Source organism: Bos mutus, chromosome 18 (genome assembly GCF_027580195.1).
Source record: "Bos mutus isolate GX-2022 chromosome 18, NWIPB_WYAK_1.1, whole genome shotgun sequence".
NCBI lineage: Eukaryota > Metazoa > Chordata > Mammalia > Artiodactyla > Bovidae > Bos > Bos mutus.
Genome location: NC_091634.1, coordinates 27,462,229 through 27,484,162, shown reverse-complemented (window position 1 = coordinate 27,484,162; position 21,934 = coordinate 27,462,229). Strand labels below are relative to the sequence as shown.

Below are 21,934 nucleotides of genomic sequence, written 5' to 3'. Positions count from 1 at the left end.
GATCTTTGTTCAAAAATGGCATATTGCCATTTATTAATATTACTATTACTATACCTTTGGTACAGACATTGCTGAGTTTAAGCTGTTGACTTCTTATTTAATCTTGATCTTATAGGAGACACCATTGACCAGATAAAAATGGTCTTAATTTCTACTGAGTAGCCTTCATGAGTGAGTTTTGGGTTAAGCAGTGGCCATATGATCACTGAGACACCCTACAAAACCAGGAATTCATTCTGCTGTGTGTGTCCATTTCTCTCCTTCCCCGGCCCTTTTTTTCCTTTTGTCATACGTTGAGTTTGTCCATACCACCTAGAGTGATTGTTTTATATTGTTGCTACCCACGATAGAGGTGAAATTTTAGAACTTTCTTCTCGAGTCATGCAGCAAATGAAATTATTCTAAAGAATGAACCAGAAATTCTAATAGTAGAAAACTATGGGTATTTGAATAGTTTTGAGTTACGTCAGCCTGCATTTAGGGTGAATAACGATTGTCTTGTGGGTCAGTCACTGACCTTTCAGTCAGTGAAAGCAAATATGCTATGTCAATCACCTGGGGACCTTTTGAAATAAGGTCTCTGTCTCTCCAGACTTACTGAAAGTCTCTGAGATCTGTGCATTTTAAATCTCATCAGGTGATTTTAATGCCAACCAAGTTTTTGGGAACCACTGCTCAGGTAGAACAGCCCCCACATCCATAGGTGTACTTATTAGATGTTTTGTATATTTTATACTGTGTGTATAATTTATTCCTTTTTATAACATAATTATTTGTTCAAAGTGATAGACTTGCTGTATGTACATCCCCAGCCTTTCTTATATTTTCAGTGATGAAACACTATAAGACCATGTTCAGTTCAGTCGCTCAGTTGTGTCCGACTCTTTGTGACCCCATGAATCGCAGCACACCAGGCCTCCCTGTCCATCACCAACTCCCAGAGTTCACTCAGACTCACGTCCATTGAGTCAGCGATGCCATCCAGCCATCTCATCCTCTGTCGTCCCCTTCTCCTCCTGCCCCCAATCCCTCCCAGCATCAGAGTCTTTTCCAGTGAGTCAACTCTTCGCATGAGGTGGCCAAAGTACTGGAGTTTCAGCCTTAGCATCATTCCTTCCAAAGAAATCCCAGGACCACTGTAAACAGTCTTAATTCTGAGCTGCTTTTAGGAATATGGGCCTGGAGCAGGGCAAGGAGAAACTTTGGGCTCCTGACATAGTCACCCTTGGGAGACTAGAGAAATGAGAGAACAGAGAAATGAGGCATTAGGTTGCTGTATGCCAGCAAAGTATCATTCAGGCTATAGAAGGCAGAGAGGGATAGCTCATGCTTGGGAGGCTGCCTCCAGTGCATACTGTGGCACTAGGGTGCTGACAGCCAGAAAAGCTTTGTCTTCTGTTTCGTGTATAAATTTCCAATGAGTGAAATAAACAGACTACTCTTAATGAGGGGCTTAAATTTTCTCCATTTACTATTTTCCTTTGCTAGAATGTTTCTCTCTACTATAGTTTGTCTGGCAAGATCCATCTCATCCTTTAAGATCTAGCTTTAGCAATTTCTCTTTAAAGCCCATGTTCACCAGCTTAAGCCATCCTTTTTGCCATGAGGTGGAAAGTATGTGTTAACCTCTGATAGCACACACTGTATAGCTATTTGTTCTCTTGGTCTCCCTGTCAGATGAGGAGCTCTCTGAGAAGAGAGCTATGCAGTTAGGACTTTTCTAAAAATTTTTAGGTAATTAAAAGGGAAGTTCATTTCTGTGTACCCAGCATCAGTGCCTTTTGGTAAAATAATTATTATTGGTTTAGCACTTATTGTTCTTTGTAGCAAAAGAACTCTTTCACCTCCTATAGTTGTTTTGCTGTTGCCGTTACAAATATTTTATTATGTATGTATTTCCTACATTTGAAGCTCTCCTTAGATTTTTTTTCAAGTAGCTATTAGAGTAATTGTTTTGACTATATCTTTTAATATTAACAAATGGGGAGGATTGTTAAAAACTGGGATGCTCTTGACCTTTATTACTTAAGAGATACAATTTTGTTTCCCTTTTAATTTCCTCTGTCTCCTCCCCTAAATGCCCCAGCTGTTCTTTTTAAAGTTAACGGTATATAACAGGGAAGAGAAAAGTATACATGTGACTGAGTAGGTGAGTGCTACTTCAGATAAAGGCTGCTTCTGACCATCCTGAAATAAATGGTCACTGATATTTTTCTGCTTCTCAGATTGAGTCATCCCTTCCACCCAGCTCCTTCCCATTCTTTTCTGTAGTCTGCAGCTTTCCCGGTACTCAGTATTTATGGGCCACGATACTTCACTTTATCTTCAGCTGTCAGATAAAATGATGATGTATATATTTCTAGGAACAGTAGAGTAAAATAGTTATTTTACGTTCCTATTTTGATTTTTTCAACTTTTGTTCCAAAGGGGTAAATTATTTTTGGCTAGTGTTATGCAATCCAGTAAGTCAGCTTTTCCTTTCACTCTCAGGAGAGACTGGTTACTTATTTATAATTCATTTTTTCCCTTTGTCATAATGGCTCTTAGTATCCTCTGCAGTCAGAATGGCTACAGTCCAAGGGGTGGCAAAGAGTCAGACTTGACTGAGCAGGTACACCCACGCCCCACAGTGCAGATACTGGATTCGGTTTTTCATTCTCCTAGTATGAAAACATTCTTGTGATTTAGAGATCTAGAAAAGAGAAAGCTACAAAGTGTCTCTTTTCTTCTCTGTCTTCTAATGATGTCTGATGTTTTGTATTGAGCAGTCTGAAGGCAAGTTGTTAGGTGACCTCCATGTTAGATTGTTTCAAAATTGCTGTGGCTTGTGGAAGCTCAGTGGGGAGTTGGGGCTGCTGTTTCCTGCCAAGAGTGTAGACGGTCTTCTGATCTGCTCCAAGAAATAAATTGGGGTTTTTAGCAGTCAGTTGTCCCTTGTAGAAAACAGTAGCGTATTAAACAAAAGTTTTGGTGATTTTATTTGTAAAGTGGACTCCTGGAAATTATCCTTCTGTACTGTCTTATTCTCAGTGCACATGCCTTATTCTTAGTACATGTATATTTTATAATAACCAGTCTCCCCAAATGACTATGCAGTGGTGTGAGTATGAAAGATTATTTTGGTAGTTTCCCTTTGAGAAATAACCTGACACATTTGCTATGAAGCCATATTATCAGGTGATAAATTACTAAGCCTTAACATCTTCAAAAATTAGTGTATTCACAATTAGCTTTTATTTTTGTGGCAGTATTTTTAAAATCTAAACCTATACTTGTTTTGTCAGGGCTTACTTTTTTATTTTTGCGAAATGACAAACATAGCAGTGAAGGATATAAATTCATATAGTTAAGCTTCCACTTAGCATACAAACAGTGTTTTGTTTTTTGTTTTCTTCCTGCTTTTGTCATGTGCAGGAACCATTTATATACATGTTCCATAAGACAGTGACACTAGTATTAAATGTCTGTTGCTTACCTAACACTGTTTTGTGCTCATTGCTATAGAATATTCAGAAGTGAAAGGCATAGTTCCTGCCCTTGACAAGCTAATAATCTATTAGGGGAAAGACAGATACACAGAACAGTGTATTCAAATAAATAAACAAAATAACAAAAGCAAAATAAATCAGAGTCAGTCTCCACTAGTCAAGGTTGAGAAATCTTTGAATAGGGGATGACTTGGAAAAGGAAATGGCAACCCATCCAAGTATTCTTGCCTGGAGAATCCCAGGGACGGGGGAGCCTGTTGGGCTGCCACCTATGGGGTCACGCAGAGTCGGACACGACTGAAGCGACTTAGCAGCAGCAGCAGCAGACCTGGAGGAGACAGGACAATAGGCACTTGTGTGTAAGATGCACCAAAGGTGAGGTTGGATGGTTTGAAAGGATGGTAACAAATCTTACAGAGCTCTAGGAGCGAAGCCAAAGGAGTTGATTGAGTAACCCTCAGTCCTCATGAGTTTTTGTGCCTCATTTCAGGAGGATTTAGTCCGGCAGCAATATGCTAGACAGACTAGTAAGAGGCCTGGGGAGGCTGTTCTGTTCTTTTGACTCTTTCTCTTTCATTCCTGGATTTGATCAGTCACCAGATTTCTGTCAACTACCTTGATTCTAAAGGTAATTAGTAGTTTATCAGAGAAGTAATTTTTGGGGGAAAATTTATCTAAGGTTTGTGATTAGAATTCTAAGAAACTGAAAGGTCATGTATTCGGCTAACGTGTTCGTTTGCCTTTTGGGGTGACCTATAAAGATATAGAAGAGCACAGTAGCCAGGTTTTGCCCATGTTGTTTTATTTAATTTTTACAACAGCCAGTGAAGTGGGTACCATTATTATCTTTGTTTTGTAGGAAGGAAAATAAGGCACAGAAGGGTAACATGTTTGACTCCAGGTCACACTCCTAGTAGGTGGAAGAACCAGAAATGGGATTCAGGTCTCTGGCAGGAAAGCCTAGCTCTTAATGACTATTCCATTCTATTTCTCTCCCCCCCCTTTTTTAGTATGGAACAAGCATTTTCCTCATATGAGGATTATATTAAAACATGATTTTTAATATCTGTGTGATACTGTTTTATGGATGTGTCATCATTTACCAAATTAAACTTTCCCCTGTTGTTGTAATTTTAGGTTGTTTATAATTATTCACTCTGATTAACAATGTCCTTATAATCTCTGATTATTTCTGAGCATAAAATCTGAAGCTAAATTATTGGATCACAATTTGAATATTAAAAATTCTTGACTCATATCACCAGTTACCTTGCTGATTTTTTTTTTCTAGTTTACTTAGAATATTATATCAGTTTCAGGTGTGCAGCATAGTGATTCGATATTTTTTTAGATTGCACACCATACAAAGTTAATATTTTTTGTTCTTTGTAACATTTATTTTATAACTGGTGGTTTGTACCTCTTAGTCTTGTTCACCTGTGTCATCCACCCCCAGCTCACCTCCTCTCTGGCAACCACTAGATTGTTCGCTGTATCTGAGTTACCTTGCTGTTTTCACTGGGTTGAGAGTTATCCTTTAAAATAGTCTTAAGAAAAAAAAAATAAAAATAAAATAAAATAGTCTTAAGGTTTAATAGAGGTACAGTGCTGTCACATTGTTTTAATTTGTATTCTTCTTAATGTTTAGACTTAGTTGTTTTTTTGTTTTTTTTATTCATCTACCATTTGTATTTCTTTGAGTGATCTACTTGTGTCCTTTTCCCAGCCTTCTTTTTTGGTATTTGCCTTTTTCTTATAAAATTTATAACTACTAATATAATAAGGATATTATTATTAATCTTTTGTCATATATGCTGTAGATATGTTCTTTTTGGTCATTTTATTCAACATATTTTTGTTTTTACAGTTTTGGGGGTGTTTTTTAAGCTTCAAGGTGGTCAAAATTTCAACAGTTTCCTCTATGCTCTCCTATTATTTAGGAATCTTAAACATAAAGCCTTCCTCATTCTGAGATCAGAAGACCATTTACCTGTATCTTTTTCAACTTTGGTTTTCAGATTTGGCTTGTGGGATCCCAGATCCCCAGCCAGGGATCAAACCTGAGGCCTTGGCAGTGAGAGCATGGAGTCCTAACCACTGGACCACCAGGGAATTCCCATTTCTTTTTTGTTTCTGTTAATGTCTCCTTATCTCTTAGAACAGAATATATTCCAGGTGGATCAAAGGTGTAACTTATTGTAACTTAAATACTCTACTCATTTATAGTTTTTCTGGCACCTTTTATCAAAATAATCCTCTTTCCTTCCTGATTTAATTTTTTAAGTATTTATTTGGCTCTGCTAGGTCCTAGTTGTGGTACTCAGGATCTTTTTTGTGGTGAAACTCTTCAGTGTGGCACATGGAATCTAGTGCCACACAGTTTCCTGACCAGGGATGGAACCTGGGCCCCTGCCTTGGGAGTTCTGATTCTTAACCTCTGGACCACCAGGGAAGTCCTCCCCAAGTAATTTTAAACTGACAGCTTTATATATGCTACGAGTTGTTTCTGGATTCTCTATTCTGTTTATATTGGCTGGCTGTGATAGTGACAGTACTACACTATATTACTTATTGTGTTAATACTATATTATTTACTGTGTTAATATTTGGAAATAAAGGGTGGCCTTGATTTTTCAAAAATTTTATCACTATCCTCAATATCTTGTTTATTTTTCAGCCAGATTTTGAAAATTATATGAACTAGGAATAATTAACATCTTGATGTTTGGCCTTTCTGATCATGGATATAGGATAGCAGTGTGCCTATTGAGTGACGTCTTTTATGCCTCCTAGAAGAGTTTTGTGATCTTCAAAAAGGTCTGCAAATTTTGAATTGAGGTTGTGTTAAGAATGTTGTAAGTTTATATTTCTATATGTTTTTCTGAATTTCCTATTTATTAAATAATAGGTATATATAATTTTGTTTATTTATAACTCATCTTGTTCCACAAAGAAATTGAAGAAATGTATAGAAAATATAAATAGTAAATGATATAAATTCAAAACCCCAGAAAATACAAATTAGAATAAAAAGTTATTACATAGTTTGAGAGGGAAAAGATTCATAAAGTTGTGGCCAGCTAAAATAATGGTAACATGATCCTGTTACATAGGTCTCAGAATGTAAGAAAAAAATTCCTTAGTTGAAACAAAGCTTTTCCAAGCAGGTAACTCGAAATTTCTTCCATGTATACTTTAGTGTAAGTCAAGGGCATAATGTCAAAATAAAACTTGGTGAGAGCAGTTCTGTAAGGAATAAGACCAAGTGACCCAAGTATACCCAGCTTTCTGGTGGTCTGGCATAATTTTATAATTTTAACCCATAATTTAATGGGTTAAAGCCTAGAATAGAATGCTGAATTCCACAAAGAGGTCAAGTCAGATAAGGACAGAAAAGTCTCCTTTGGGTTTACCAGTTAAGGGCCATTACTGGCTTCAGAGCAGTTCAATTGAGTATTGGGGAACAGAAACCAAACTGGTGAACTGAGGTGTGGAAGAGATGTTAAGGAATAGAGACAGCTACTGTGGGGTTGATCAAGGAGGAATACAGAGACAGCAGATGCTAAGTTGTCAAGTGGGGTTAAGGGGAATTTTAAGAGAAAAAGATTTGAGCAATAGAGAGCTGATACAGCACTGACAGGCAAGAGGGGAAGAGCTGACCCAGCAGGTTCCCTTAGGATGCAGGTCAGGTTGGTGGTGTAGGAGCATAGGCAGACTTCTGGATACTTTGTGGAGAGTCTGGGCCTGTGTACCCTCCCACTCAACCAGTCAGCGTGTGTTTTTTTTTCCACGGTGAGAGAATAGTGGTGAGCAAGAGGTACTCAGATACCAGTTTTCCTCTCTTGCAGGTTCCTCACCCTCATATGCCAGTTTCACCCTGCCTCAGTCTAAGGGAACCCCATCTTACCCCATCTTCTACCCATAAGTTGATCTGACCGAATGATTTTTTTTTTCTTAATTAATACTCCCAAGCTTCAGTTTTTCACCAAGATGGTAGAGGGTACAGGGAAGGATCTGTTCTTCAGAATTCCATTTTTTGTGTGCTACTGCAACCCAGAGGACTAATCCATTTTGCCAAGCTCATTTGGTTGGTTAGGGATGATGAGGGTTTAGAGTCTGGGTTTCTTTCTTTTATTTTAGCTGTGCCACACGGCTTGCAGGATCCCAGTTCCACTGGGCCATAGCAGTGAGAGCACTGAGTCCTAGCCCCTGGACTGCCAGGGAATTCCCCAGGTTTCTTTATTCCTTATCCAGTGCCACTGAGTTGAAGGTGATAGCCAGACACTCACAGAAGAGAGAGATCCTTTAGGCATTGAAACAGAGGAATTGCACATGTGGACTTAGAAGACCTCTGGGTTGAGACAACTGAAGTAAAAAATAAAAAGGTTCATGAGCTGAATGACTACAGAGAAAGGAACAGAGTCTTGATGTTGCTCAGAGCAGCTGGGGGAAGAGCTCTCAGAAACAAGGGAGAGACCTAGGAAAACAGGAACCAAGAGAGAAGAGAGGCTGATGAAGGAGGAATCAGCTTCATGCTGTTAGATGCCAAAGAAAAATTGAGTTTGAGGATGAGGGGAAGACCTTCAGGTTGGCTGGTGTGGTTCCTGGTGAATGGTGCTTGTGTATCAAGCAAGACTGGAGAGGGTTGAGTTGGGAGTGGAGTCCTTTTTAGTAAGGTATTTAATAAAGTATTTAAAACACCACAAAGCCATATAGAAATGTATGTAAATTTTATGTATATAGTTTCATCTATATTTAAAAATACATCTCTAAGAGGAAAATAGCATCAAAGTACTAGGTGATTAGGTGTAGAAATTGTGAGCAATTTTTTTTAAGTCCTATTTGTGCTTCATTTTTCAGACTTCTATAAATAAGCTAATATACTTTGATAATCTAAAAGAGTTTTGTCCAGAGGTTAATGTAAACCTGTTCTTAATGACATTGGTCCACTAGAAGATTTGACAGAACCTAGAAAGCACACCTGACTCAAGTAAGCAGAGAGGCCAAGAATATGACAGACTCAACAGAAACTGAGTGGAAAGCGGGAGGCACAGCTGAGCCCGTGGAGGAGGGAAAGGATGGATCCAAACCACTAATGGGGTGAAACAGCTAGGATAGCACAGTCTCCAGGGAGTGGGGAGAGAGACCCCTGCCAGCCTGTTAGGCGAGTTACTGACTGGTAGACTCCTTCCCTTCCACTCCCACCCCCCACCCCCAGAGGAAGTAGAGGATCCACTCCTGGAAGGCATGCCCTGGGACTTCCAAGCTGTGAATGGGAGAGGCTGGTGGCTTGCTACTTTGTGTCTGATTTTTCTCTGTAAAAATAGAACTTACTGCTATAAGACCCTGAATAGATGGTGATGTTCATGGACCTTATGCCATGTGTTTATTCATGATGAGAGGGTACTCTTGTCAGCTCAACTCCCAGGCAGCATAATTGGTTTCAATTTGATTCCTTTGCACCAATTCTCTTTCTGCCTGGTTTATAATTCCACAACCTCTTTTGGGTTGGACTTGGTTGTTTACAAGCGATTGCTAGTATTTTAAGTTTTCAAATTCATGGCAGAGACAAGATGGGTTTTTCATTGTTCTTCAGATTGTTGTGTGCTACAAAATCTCACTGAGCTCAGAGATTAAATGCTTTTCCTCCACCAGTTTTATTGTTGAGGATATCTGAATAGCCTGGGTTATGTAGTGATTCTGTGGCAGGGCCAGCATTAGCATTTACAGCGTGTGAAATTTTTTGTTTTTTGATACTTTTCCAAGAATGTTTCCATCATGGGTGGGGCATTCTTTTCTCTGTTCCTAACTCCAGCATTGAAGTTATCATCATCTGTTGGGGTATTGATTTCAGACCATCATGGCCTAGGAAGTTTTTTTGTGGGGGGGTGGGAAATGAGGAAAGTAATAGTATAAAGTAGTGCATCTCAGACTTTAATATATGACACCATTCGGGGATATGTTAAATTGCAAGTTGTAATTCTGTGAGTCAAGGATAGAGCCTGAAATTCTGTTTTTAGAAGTTCTGAGGTTAAGCCAGTGTTCCTGGTCATCAGTAGCACCTAGCCACTTGTGGCCGTTGAGAATTTACCATGTGACTGGTTCAAATTGAGATTTACTATAAAATTTATACCAGATTTCAAAGGCTTATTTAAAAAAAAAAAAAGGTACAGTATCTCAACTTTTTTTTATTGATTTCATCTTGAAATGATACTATTTTGGATATATTGGGTTAGATTACTAAAATTGATTTTGTCTGTTTCTTTTTACTTTGAAATATGGCTACTGGAAAAATTTGAATTATATGTATGTAGCTCACGTTTCTATTGGATGGTTCTAGTATAGAACATTCTTATCCCAAGAATGATATGTCTGAACAGTAGTGATTATATAAAAGAAATTATAGCTAGGATCATGCCTAAAGTAGTTTTTCACTATCAGAAATATAAATAAAATCTTATAAAAATGCTAGCACATTCATGCTCAGACATTTTTCATTTATAGGCAAATTATAAAGCACTTCACAAATGTCCCTTGACCCTCATGTTCTGTGGTAGCATTTTGTTATATTTGTCCTGTTAATGGAACAGATAGTAAGAGGTCTTTGCATCGAGCATTGTAGTATACTCTTGGTTGTTGAATACAAGGGGCTAAGGAAAGTAGGTAATGGCAGAAGAAATCAGGGAAGCCCAGTAACCCACAAGGTTTTCCATTAGGCTTGGTTTTGTTCTATGCAGATAGTGAGGTTTGCTGAATCAGTCCAAATATGTAGGGTTGCTTCAACCCTGGCTTTTTCCCTCAAAGAGTTTTAACAAACCCACTGGGGAAACAGATTATTTTGAGAAAAATTTAAGTGCATAATAGTGTGGTTGTTTTATCAGCAGATACATTCAAGGAAAAATAATGGCTTAAAGACCAACCAGTCATGAATCTGAATAGATTATCTGGGGTCAGTACATCTCTCCTCTTTGCAAATATACAGATACACTTTGTTGAAGAAATCAAGCACTGTTCTTTATGAATCAAGTAAATCTCAATTTTCAGTGCTTAGAAAGCATATGTGATTTCCATTGACAACCAAATGAGTATAGTCTTAATATTTTGTCATTCAGGACCATCCAGTCTATGGCCAGAACCAACACATCTTTCTCCTCTTTCTGTTCTTTCCTCTATTGTATGCTTTTTAAGCATGTGTGTGCACACATGCACCATGTTGCCTTTAAAAGTCCTGCCCATCTTGATCTCACACCTGGCCAAACCTACCTTCTTTGACCTTGAGCCATTGTACCTATTCTCTGTTTTGTTAGACAGTAACTCCTAAAACGCAGGATCAAGTCTGCATAATCTTGGTCTTTGTACTACCTTGCAGGTGGTCCTGACTTAAGGAGCCTTCTCTGACTGCTATTACGGATAGTGTTAAGGTACCTGAATTGAAGAGACGGGTCTCTGATAGGCATGGCAGAAGCTTTGTTTAAGATGAGAGCAAGAATACAAAACACTTTAAATTTTAATTTTGAATTAACCTTTTATATACTTATTGGTTTTGTTAAGTCAGTTTATTGATAGGAATTGGACATTGCACAGACTCATTTTACTCTTAGATACCTAGGTATTCTCAGCACTCAGAAGATGTAAGAGCCAGAAACTATAAATCAGAGAGAAACTGATTTTTCTATTTTCTATTATGTATTCAGTTAGCATTTATTGTGTTCTTAATAACCTAGGCACAGTGCTAAAGGGTAAAAACTACTTGTTATATACATGGTCTCTGTCCTCAACAAACTTATGGTCTTACAGAGAAGAGAAATACATGAATGTATTTCAGGTATGAGATGATGATATGAGACAGGAAGTGGAGGTGTGTGGTAGCTACAAGCAGGGCCATTGGACTCCGGATTCAAGTTCTGACTCTGGCTCAGAGAAAAAGAAGAGCATGGTGAAAAGGCATTCCGATGACTTGTTTTCTAAGGGAGAATTTAGCTAAAAACAGATCGTCTGCCAGATGTAAGAAATGTGTAAGATGTAAACCAGTTTTGTTAATAACTTTAATATCAAATATCCAGACAGAGTTGAATCCCGTTGTCTCATGGCATTTTTAAATAACATTTGTTGTTTTGAAACAATACAAACAAGATCCATAGATTGTGGTTGCTGTATCTCTTAAGCTTCTTTTGTCTGTATCGGGGTTTCTCAACCTCTGCACTTACTGACATTTGGGGACCAATAATTCTTTGTTGCGAAAGACTCACCTGTGCAGAGGAGGATGCTTAGTAACCTCTCTGGCCTCTATCCACTATATAGCACTAGATACTGGTAGCTTACCTGCACAAGTAGTGACAACCGGAAACATGTCCAAGTCAAGTTGGGTCGCTCAGTCATGTCCGACTCTTTGCGAACCCATGGACTGCAGGATGCCAGGCTTCCCTGTCCATCACCAACTCCCAGAGCTTGCTCAAACTCATGTCTATCTAGTTGGTGATGCCATTCAACCATCTCACCCTCATCTCGTCCCCTTCTCCTCCTGCCTTCAATCTTGCCCAGCATCAGGGTCTTTTCTAGTGAGTCAGTTTTTCACATCAGGTGGCCAAAGTATTGGAGCTTCAGCATCAGTCCTTCCAATGAATATTCAGGACTGATTTCCTTTAGGATTGACTGGTTGAATCTCCTTGCAGTCCAAAGGACTCTCAAGAGTCTTCTCCAACTCCACAGTTAAAAAGCATCAGTTCTTTGGTGCTCAGATTTCTTTATAGTCCAACTCTCACATCCATACATGACTATTGGAAAAACCATAGCCTTGACTAGACGGACCTTTGTTGGCAAAGTAATATCTCTGCTTTTTAATATGCTGTCTAGGTTGGTCAAAACTTTTCTTCCAAGGAGCAAGTGTCTTTTAATTTCATGACTACAGTCACCATCTGCAGTAATTTTGGAGCCCAAGATAAGAAAATCTGTCACTGTTTCCACTGTTTCCCCATCTATTTGCCATGAAGTGATGGAACCGGATGCCATGATCTTCATTTTTTGAATGTTGAGTTTTAAGCCAGCTTTTTCAGTCTCCTCTTTGACTTTCATCAAGAGGCTCTTCAATTCCTCTTCACTTTCTGCCATAAAGGTGGTGGTATTTGCATATCTGAGGTTATTTGATATTTCTCCCAGCAGTCTTGATTCCAGCTTGTGCTTCATCCAGCCTGGCATTTTGCATGATATACTCTGCATATAAGTTAAATGAGCAGGGTGACAGTATACAGCCTTGACGTACTCCTTTTGTAATTTGGAATCAGTCCGTTGTTCTATGTCCAGTTCTAACTGCTTCTTGACCTGCATACAGATTTCTCAGGAGGCTGGTCAGGTGGTCTGGTCTCCCGTCTCTTTAAGAATTTTCCACAGTTTGTTGTTATCCACACAGTCAGAAACATGTCCAGGCCTTGCCAAATGTCTCCTGGCATAAGAACCACTGATCTGTAGGTTCTCCCTGTATCCTTCACATCTTTTTTTTCTTCCTGTTGATTTCTTTACAGAAGACAATGAGTAGTTATTCCTGCAGTTTCCTTTAGTTTGGGTTTCATGAATTTCATCCCTGAAGTGTAAATTAATATCCTCTGTCACCAATTTCCTGTTAATTGGTAGTTGGATCTAGAGGCTTGATTTAAGATTTTTTTGTTTTGTCTTAAAAGACTACTTTGTAGATAGTATTCCCTTCTTCTACCAAGAGGTGCATAATATCTGTTGTCTTTTTGTAATATTAACAAACATTGGTGGTCCTTTTTTGTTTTAAAATGTATGTTTTTGTTTAGATAAATTTTATTTTAAATAACAATCTGTGTTCTCCCTTAATAAAGGAAGGGGAAATGGAAGGTGAGGCGGTTGAAGCCATTGTGGAAGAGTCTGAAACTTTCATTAAAGGAAAGGAGAGAAAGACTTACCAGAGACGCCGGGAAGGGGGCCAGGAAGAGGACGCTTGCCACCTTCCCCAGAACCAGACTGATGGTGGTGAGGTGGTCCAGGATGTCAATAGCAGTGTACAGATGGTGATGATGGAACAGCTGGATCCTACCCTTCTTCAGATGAAGACTGAAGTCATGGAGGGTGCAGTCGCTCCAGAAGCAGAGGCTGCCGTGGACGATACCCAGATTATAACCTTGCAGGTTGTAAATATGGAGGAACAGCCTATCAACATAGGAGAGCTTCAGCTTGTACAAGTACCTGTTCCTGTGACTGTACCTGTTGCTACCACTTCAGTAGAAGAACTTCAGGGGGCTTATGAGAATGAAGTGTCTAAAGAGGGCCTTGCAGAAAGTGAACCTGTGATATGTCACACCTTACCTTTGCCTGAAGGGTTTCAAGTGGTAAAAGTGGGGGCCAATGGAGAGGTGGAGACCCTAGAGCAAGGGGAACTTCCGCCTCAGGAAGATCCTAGTTGGCAAAAAGACCCAGACTATCAGCCACCAGCCAAAAAAACAAAGAAAACCAAAAAGAGCAAACTGCGTTACACAGAGGAGGGCAAAGATGTGGATGTGTCTGTGTATGATTTTGAGGAAGAGCAGCAGGAGGGTCTGCTGTCAGAGGTTAATGCAGAGAAAGTGGTTGGTAACATGAAGCCTCCAAAGCCAACAAAAATTAAAAAGAAAGGTAAAATAAGTTTATCCATTATATTCTCAAAACCATTTTGGGATAAAGCACATAACAGTACATATGTAGATTATTTTATATTAAATGGATTTATTTTTTAAAGATTGTGATATGGTGTCAATTTTTTTAGCCAGTCTAAAAGAAGTGTTTTCAGATTGAGTACTTTAAGTCCTGAAAAGAAAGAAATCTATTGGTAGCATGAGATAATTATGACTAAATATGACTTAATTGGGTTTAGTTATAAAAAGCTAACAAAATATATCTGTAGAAGTTTAAGCTTAGGATTAATCTTAAAAATTTTGAAACCCTGCAACAAGTAAGTGTTTTATTTTGCATATAGGTGTAAAGAAGACATTCCAGTGTGAGCTTTGCAGTTACACATGTCCACGGCGTTCAAATTTGGATCGGCATATGAAAAGTCACACTGATGAGAGACCACATAAGTGCCATCTCTGTGGCAGGGCATTCAGAACAGTCACCCTTCTGAGGAATCATCTTAACACACACACAGGTAGGTGCTGGATAAACATGTTGGGGACTACAGCTTAGCAAAGGCTTAAACTTGAGTTTTAAATATCTTCTAAGCTGATTCCAGTGGGAGTAAAAGTGGTAAGACTTCTTTGTTCTTTCTTTGATACCCTTTTTGTAATCTTGATTTATTGTAAGCAAGTGGACTTATGGGCAAATATAAAGAAAATTTATGGGAAATAATCCAAATTATGTAAGGATGGTGATTCAGGTAAAGATTTTCTGTGGTAGTTAACCAACCTATGATATTTCCAATCTATAATATTTCCTGAGGGACATCACCATTGTGTTGCTAAAGTTTTAACAACACTGACAAAAACTAACCCCCCAAAATCCCAGGCAACAATTGCCAGGCACTATGAGGAAGAACATTAGAAATAGAAACGTGTCCTCTGTAAAAACCATGGTTTCTGGTTGTTTTACCTCAAAGAATAAGCCATAGTTCATAAACCCAGAATGAAAAATTTAAGACACTGTCCCAGCATTTCAAACATTTGTTCATTCATGGTCCACACATACTTAATATTCTAATATTAGCTTCGTGTAGACCGTGGTCAGATTCTGGAGTCACTAAAGGGGAGAACTGTGGGCTGAAGCTCTGCTGAGACTCTCTTCTGGGTTCTTACACACTTATGGTGTTGATAATTGGCTCCAAGTGCAAATAGAAACTTCTCTCACCTGATTCTTCATGCAGAATAGCTTTCTTCTATCCAGATTCTCCACCTCATTTTATATGACGACTCTTGTTTTCTCTGATGTGTTGGTTGTCTGATGAACATGATCAAGTAAGGGTTGGCCTATAAGCAGTATGCTGTGCAGTAGTGTATTTGTTAATGTGACTTAGTCACTTCTCACCAACTCCCTAGTTTCTACCCAGACTCTTGACGATGATAATATGTTTTATTTGGTAGTTTGAAAATCCTAGGGAAAAGGCAGAAGACTGGATAAAAGCAGCTGAACACATTATAGGACTGCCAAAATGGGAGTGCCTTGATGTGGGCACTGTGTCATGGTCAAGTCCTCAGCTTTGAAAATAAGAAATTTGGCTATTTACGAGTGATTTGGCAGGACTAATTCATACTAACCAAACCCTCAAGAGTCAGGAGCATAACAGAACATCAGTTTATGGTGAAGAATGCACCTTTTTATTTTGTAGATGCAATAGTATTGCATCCTAGGGGGCACCCTTGCCTATGTCCAGATGCTGTAGCAATTGAACGGTGTCCTGGTGAGCGTGGACCTTGAGCGGAGGGACATAGTCGGTCATGTGGTACAACCTGATGAAAATTCATGTCCCACAGCGGTGTCTGCTTGTTTCCTAATTGCCATGCTTAGGTCTATCGGAGGCAGGCCTCTTTCTCCCCCTTTGGTAATGCTAGGTAAACATTGGAAATTCTTTGTTTTCAGCTTACCGTGTCCTAATAGGAATTGATGTTGCTTTCCTTCTCTTGTTAATTGTTGTTTTACTTACCTATCTGTATCTCCAGACTGTACATTTTTCATACATAAGAACTCTATCCTTCACTCTTAATCCTCAGTGTAACTAAAGAAGCAAACTGAATAAAAACATTCTTTGAAATTTTCTAATAATTGCTGTCATATCCAAACACATTGCCCTCTCCAGTATTCTCAATCTCTGGGAAAATCATTTCTGCAAATGGCTGGTCCCATTTATAACATTGTGAGTCTTCCTGATTCCATTCTCAAAGGTAGCCTGCCTTTGATTTTGGTGTTTGAGATGACTTTGCTGTTCACTTCTTACCCACGATTACAGATGGTGATGATAATAACCTATGAAAACAGTACTGTGTTCTGCTGTCAGCTTTATCTCTTTGTTGTGAATATTACTTGGTCATAATATTTCAAGTGCAGTGTTCAGAATATAAAGTGGCTAGAGAAGATCTTCTAAAGTCATGTTACATTATGAGGCTACTATGGGAAGACATATTAAAAACAATAAGATTATCTCAGTGAAAGGAAAAATAAAACAAGAAAAAAACCAAGAAATATAGAAGATATAAGTGAAAGTGAAGTCGCTCAGTCGTGTCCGACTCTTTGCGAACCCGTGGACTATAGCCTACCAGGCTCTTCTGTCTATGGGATTTTCCAGGCAAGAATACTGGAGTGGGTTGCCATTTCCTTCTCCAGGAGATCTTCCCAACCCAGGGATTGAACCCAGGTCTCCCACATTGTAGGCAGATGCTTTACCGTCTGAGCCACGAGGGAAGTCCATAGAAAATATAGTATTAGTTCAAAAAATATTTAAATATTCCATGAGTTAACATTCAGATCACAGAATATTAGATATGGATATTTGAAAACAGTCTATTTAAATCACATAACATAAAAGGCAATATACTTTTAAAGCCTTTGGTAAATCTCTACCTTATGAAACCAAATTAAAATAGAAAACATGTTATTATATTTCTTTTTTTTTTTTTTTTAAAGAAAAAGTTGGTCAATATGGACAGCTCACTGGTTCTGTATATATAATTTCAATACAGTAAGTTTTGATGTGTAGAAGAATCTTGAGTCAAATGACTATTAATTCTGTGACCTCTATTAAGGTTTAAAAGATGTGTTCTGTATTTTTTTAGATGGGTTGAAACAGGTATTTCTATTAACCTTTAATCCATAGTGATCAGAATATTCACAAAATAGGGATAAAAATGATTTTGTATTCAAAGACAGCAGACTCAAAATGGTAATTAAGAAAAACTAAACATTTGGCATGTGTTTTTAATATTTTGAAATTGGTGTTATAAAGTCACCTGGGCTTACCCATAGCTTTTGGAGCTATTCTCAGGCATGGTCGGTGAGATAACCAGGGTCCAGCCTCATGCTGCAGTTGTGCCACACATTGAGCTCTGAAATTAACCATGTCCTTGTCTTTCTGTTATGTCCTCCTTTGTCCAGGTACTCGTCCTCACAAGTGCCCAGACTGTGATATGGCCTTTGTGACTAGTGGAGAATTGGTGCGGCATCGTCGTTACAAACACACCCATGAGAAGCCATTTAAGTGTTCCATGTGCGATTACGCCAGTGTAGAAGTAAGTTCAGTGTAGAAGTTCAGCTCCTTGTTGGTTCCTTCTCTTAAGAAGATCCTGACTCCTGTGTGAGGGTAGTTCATATCCTCATAATACAAGATAGAGTATCTTACTAGATTACTACCACTCCTCCTCCCCACCACTAGAAAGAAAGATTTGTAATGAGTGTGAAAGGTTTACCCATTAAAAAAGAGTACTAATCCACATGTTACTAATGTTACAGGCAAATTCTACCAAACTGCAAAGAAACAAGTCACTATACCAAGAGTATTTTAAAAATGGAAGATTTTCTCACCATAATTATTTGAGGTTACCTTGTTACCAAAACTGGATTCAGTTCAGTTCAGTCGCTCAGTCATGTCCGACTCTTTGCAACCCCATGAATCGCAGCATGCCAGGCCTGCCTGTCCATCACCAACCCCTGGAGTTCACTCAGACTCACGTCCATCGAGTCGGTGATGCCTTCCAGCCATGTCATCCTCTGTCGTCCCCTTCTCCTCCTGCCCCCAATCCCTCCCAGCATCAGGGTCTTTTCCAATGAGTCAACTCTTCGCATGAGGTGGCCAAAGTATTGGAGTTTCAGCTTTAGCATCATTCCTTCCAAAGAAATCCCAGGGCTGATCTCCTTCAGAATGGACTGGTTGGATTAGGATACTTCTAAAAAGAAAACTGTATGTTTTTCTCACAGAAAAGCCAAAATTTTAAATAAATTAACAGACCAAATTTAGTAATAGAGTATTACTAAAATGTGATTATTAAATAGAATATATCTAAAATGCAAGAGTAATTTAACATTAGGAAATTATTGGTGTGTACTACATTGAGAGATTAAAGAAAAACCACATGATCATTTCCGTAATTGAAAAACTATAAAATTTGATAGTTGATACTGTTTAAAGTTCTAGCAAGTCAAGTGTAGAAGAAAATGTTTTTATTATGAGAAGTATCTACTGGCAGCCTATAGTAAACCCAGTCTAAGTAACTTTGAAACAAGATACCCATCACAGTTAGAATTTCAACATTGTATTTAAAATCCTAGATAATAGCATAAAATAAGTAATGAATTATAAATGAAAAGACAAAACTGTCTTTTCTTACAGACATATTTTCTTACATAGAAAATCTAAGAGTTGGCTGAAAAACCTAGAGCATTTGAGTTCAGTCTAGTGGTCAGATCCAAGGTGAATACACTGGAATTAATGACTTATTTTATGCAATACCTATACTAGAAAACAGGTTCAAATTCTAACAGCAGTAAAAATGACCTGGGGGTAAACTGAACAGCAAAAAGCACCTAATACCTATAAGAAGAAAATGTCTCAGAATTTTCCAAAGGACATTAATAAATACACATGTCAAGTTGATTCTGAATTCCAACTGGAAGTGTATATATGAATGACTAAAAAATTTTGAAAAGGGAATGAAGGGCTTTTGCTGTTGGCTACTGTAAAACTATATGATAAATGAAGACAGTGTGATATTGGAGCCAGAAAAAAGAGTTGGCTGAAAAAGAATAGATCCTATGGTGTACAGGAATTTAATATGTGATAAGTCCTAGAACTGAACTGAACTATAGTCCTAGAAAGAGAATTATTCAATAATATTGTTGGAACCATTCTTTAGCCTTAGAGAGTGTGTGAAATTTTTACTGTGTAGAAGTACAGGGGGATTTTAGTGTAAAAATTGGAACACTTAAATGGAACACTTTTTAAAATTTTCAAGTCAAATGTTAGTATTTGAAACCCTCCTTAGAGTCACTCTTTTGTTGGAAAGATACCCAATTGAAGATGAAAAGCATAAGTCCATAGGGAGGAAGGTGAGAGGCCGCTGGTGCCTGGCCTGTCTGGGAAGTGCTGTTGAAAGAAAGAGAGACTGAGGAGAATTAAAATGCACTTATAAACTTGGATTCACGTTTGTTAGCAACTTGATCCATAAATAAGCATGAATTATTTTAAAAGTATTCTGGAGAATTTTAGACATATAAAAGAAGTAGATAGAATAGTATATCACAACCCCATGGACCTATCACCTAGCCTAAACAGTTAATAGTAACTCATCTTGACTCATGCCCTATCCATTTTACCCACTTCCTTAGATTATGATAGGGATTTTAGAGGCAACAGTTAAAGAGGAAGAAATACTGTCCTTTAGACTTTTTCTGTTACGAATTTCAGTTTCCAAAACCAAAGCTTTTGGGCTTGACCCACGGTGTTCATGTCGTAACCTATGTTAATACAGGTTTAAGAGGTTTTGTTGCTTTTTCAGGTCAGCAAATTAAAACGTCACATTCGCTCTCACACTGGGGAGCGTCCTTTCCAGTGCAGCTTGTGCAGTTATGCCAGCAGGGACACATACAAGCTGAAAAGGCACATGCGAACCCATTCAGGTAGGACTTCTCCCTTGCTTTCATTAATGAACCACTTTTTAGTGGATCCCATGGCACCCTGGGAACCACCACATACCCTCATTAGTTACCCAAATGGAAACGGGCATGAGAATAGTATATAATTGACACATGTTCTCTGGCATACCTTCAGAATTCATTGCTCTGAATATACACCAGAGCATGGAAATTTTTTACTGTTAGAAGTCTGGGTAGATTACCTAACCCAGCTTGTCAGTTTTTCAAAGTACAGTCTTTTTCTAAAAAGAAAAACTTGCAGGTCCTCCTGCTATCATCCCATCTGTTCTCCTCCAAAGGTAAGTACTGCTGTAGAAACTACTCTTATTAACATGAAGGACTCTGTGGCAGAGCTGGGCCGAGCAGAGGTGGTGGCCACAGTTTGGGACTTCTTACTCATCTCTCAAGATAGGCCTGAGCCAGGCAGTGGGCCTGAGCCTCATCCTTCCTGAGTTAAGAACTGTAGATCCTCTGTGGCTTGGCATATCTGCCTCCTGGTAACCCTTCAATTAAATGGTAGTTATTTAGTCATTTCGTCTAATTTGTTCATTCTGTATTTTTTCTTTGAAGGGGAAAAACCTTATGAATGTTATATTTGTCATGCACGGTTTACCCAAAGTGGTACCATGAAGATGCACATTTTACAGAAGCACACAGAAAATGTGGCCAAATTTCACTGTCCCCATTGTGACACTGTCATAGCCCGAAAAAGTGATCTGGGTAAGTCAACTAGTGGCAAATGAAAAATAAATTTTGACAACTCTATGAAGATAATGATCACAGGTTACTTCCTTTTCTGACTTTGTGAGTTTTGTGTGTTGTGAATGGCCTGCTATTTAATAAAAGTCATTGCTTATGCTATTTTTTTCTGTCTCTTCTTTCTCTTACTGAAGCTACACTACAAAAGTTTTTCCTGACTATAGCTCATCTATAAATAAATGGCAACTATAATGAGAGAAAAGTGTATTTTTAATTAGTAGCCTTCATTGGTAATGTTAAAAGTCCCCAAATAGAGAAGTAACATAGTATGGTTCGAACTAAGGTCAGTCCACTTCAGTTTGGGGGGTTTTTTCCCCCAGAATATTTGTACTTTCTTTAGGTAATTAGACTGTTATATTGATTTGGTGATAGCTGTAATTGTGTACATAACTAAGCTACAGTTAATATAAAGGCAGAGTTTACTGGTAGAAATTTTAGGATAAGGTCACCTGAATTTATCCCTTTGTGTTTCTTATTTAAAATAGTTAAAAATACTGCCCCAGTCTGTTCTCTGTCCAAAATGCACTGCTCCCTACAAAATAATAATGCATTTAGATAAATTGTACCTTTCAGGTTGTCTTTATACTTTTATTTTACTTTTTTACTTAATTGATCTTCACAGCAACCATATGAAGTCATCAAGGCATATTTATTCGAGCTTTGTAGGTGATAACCAGGTGTCTTGACCAAAGTGATACAACACAGCTTATGAGGGGCAAAGCTGGACTTGAGTCTTCGGGAATCCTCTAGGGCTGCTTCTCACACTGGGGCATGTATAAGTACCCAGGTCATATCAGGAGCATACCAAACCAGGTCATAAACCTGACTGTCTTTCTGCAGCATTGGTTTTACTCAGAAGGTTTTGAGTAAAGTTATACAATTGAACTAGTATCTTAAAACATTTTTACATTAATATGACTATATTGAACAAACTGCAGACCAACATAAAACATTTTTAAGATGAAACTGTGAGCTTGAAGTAGAGGCCATTGGATTCCACATAAGATCCAGTGGGTCATGTGTCATCCTACTCTGGTGTAGAAAGGATTTTAGAAAAATTTAAGTACTGTTCTCAGATAAAC

At 38.3% G+C, this 21,934-nt stretch overlaps 1 protein-coding gene across 6 annotated transcripts in view; it reads left to right on the top strand.

Moving 5' to 3' along the window:
• CTCF (CCCTC-binding factor) overlaps window positions 1–21,934 on the top strand; it is a 45,714-nt gene that overhangs the window by 11,770 nt on the left and 12,010 nt on the right. For all 6 annotated transcript variants that reach the window (XM_070388211.1, XM_070388207.1, XM_070388206.1 and 3 more), the window contains 5 exons: window positions 13,328–14,117; window positions 14,458–14,628; window positions 17,562–17,695; window positions 19,958–20,078; window positions 20,664–20,813. In XM_070388211.1, the coding sequence (XP_070244312.1) occupies window positions 13,337–14,117; window positions 14,458–14,628; window positions 17,562–17,695; window positions 19,958–20,078; window positions 20,664–20,813 (1,357 nt within the window). In that variant the 5' untranslated portion in view covers window positions 13,328–13,336. The remainder of the gene's footprint in view (window positions 1–13,327; window positions 14,118–14,457; window positions 14,629–17,561; window positions 17,696–19,957; window positions 20,079–20,663; window positions 20,814–21,934) is intronic.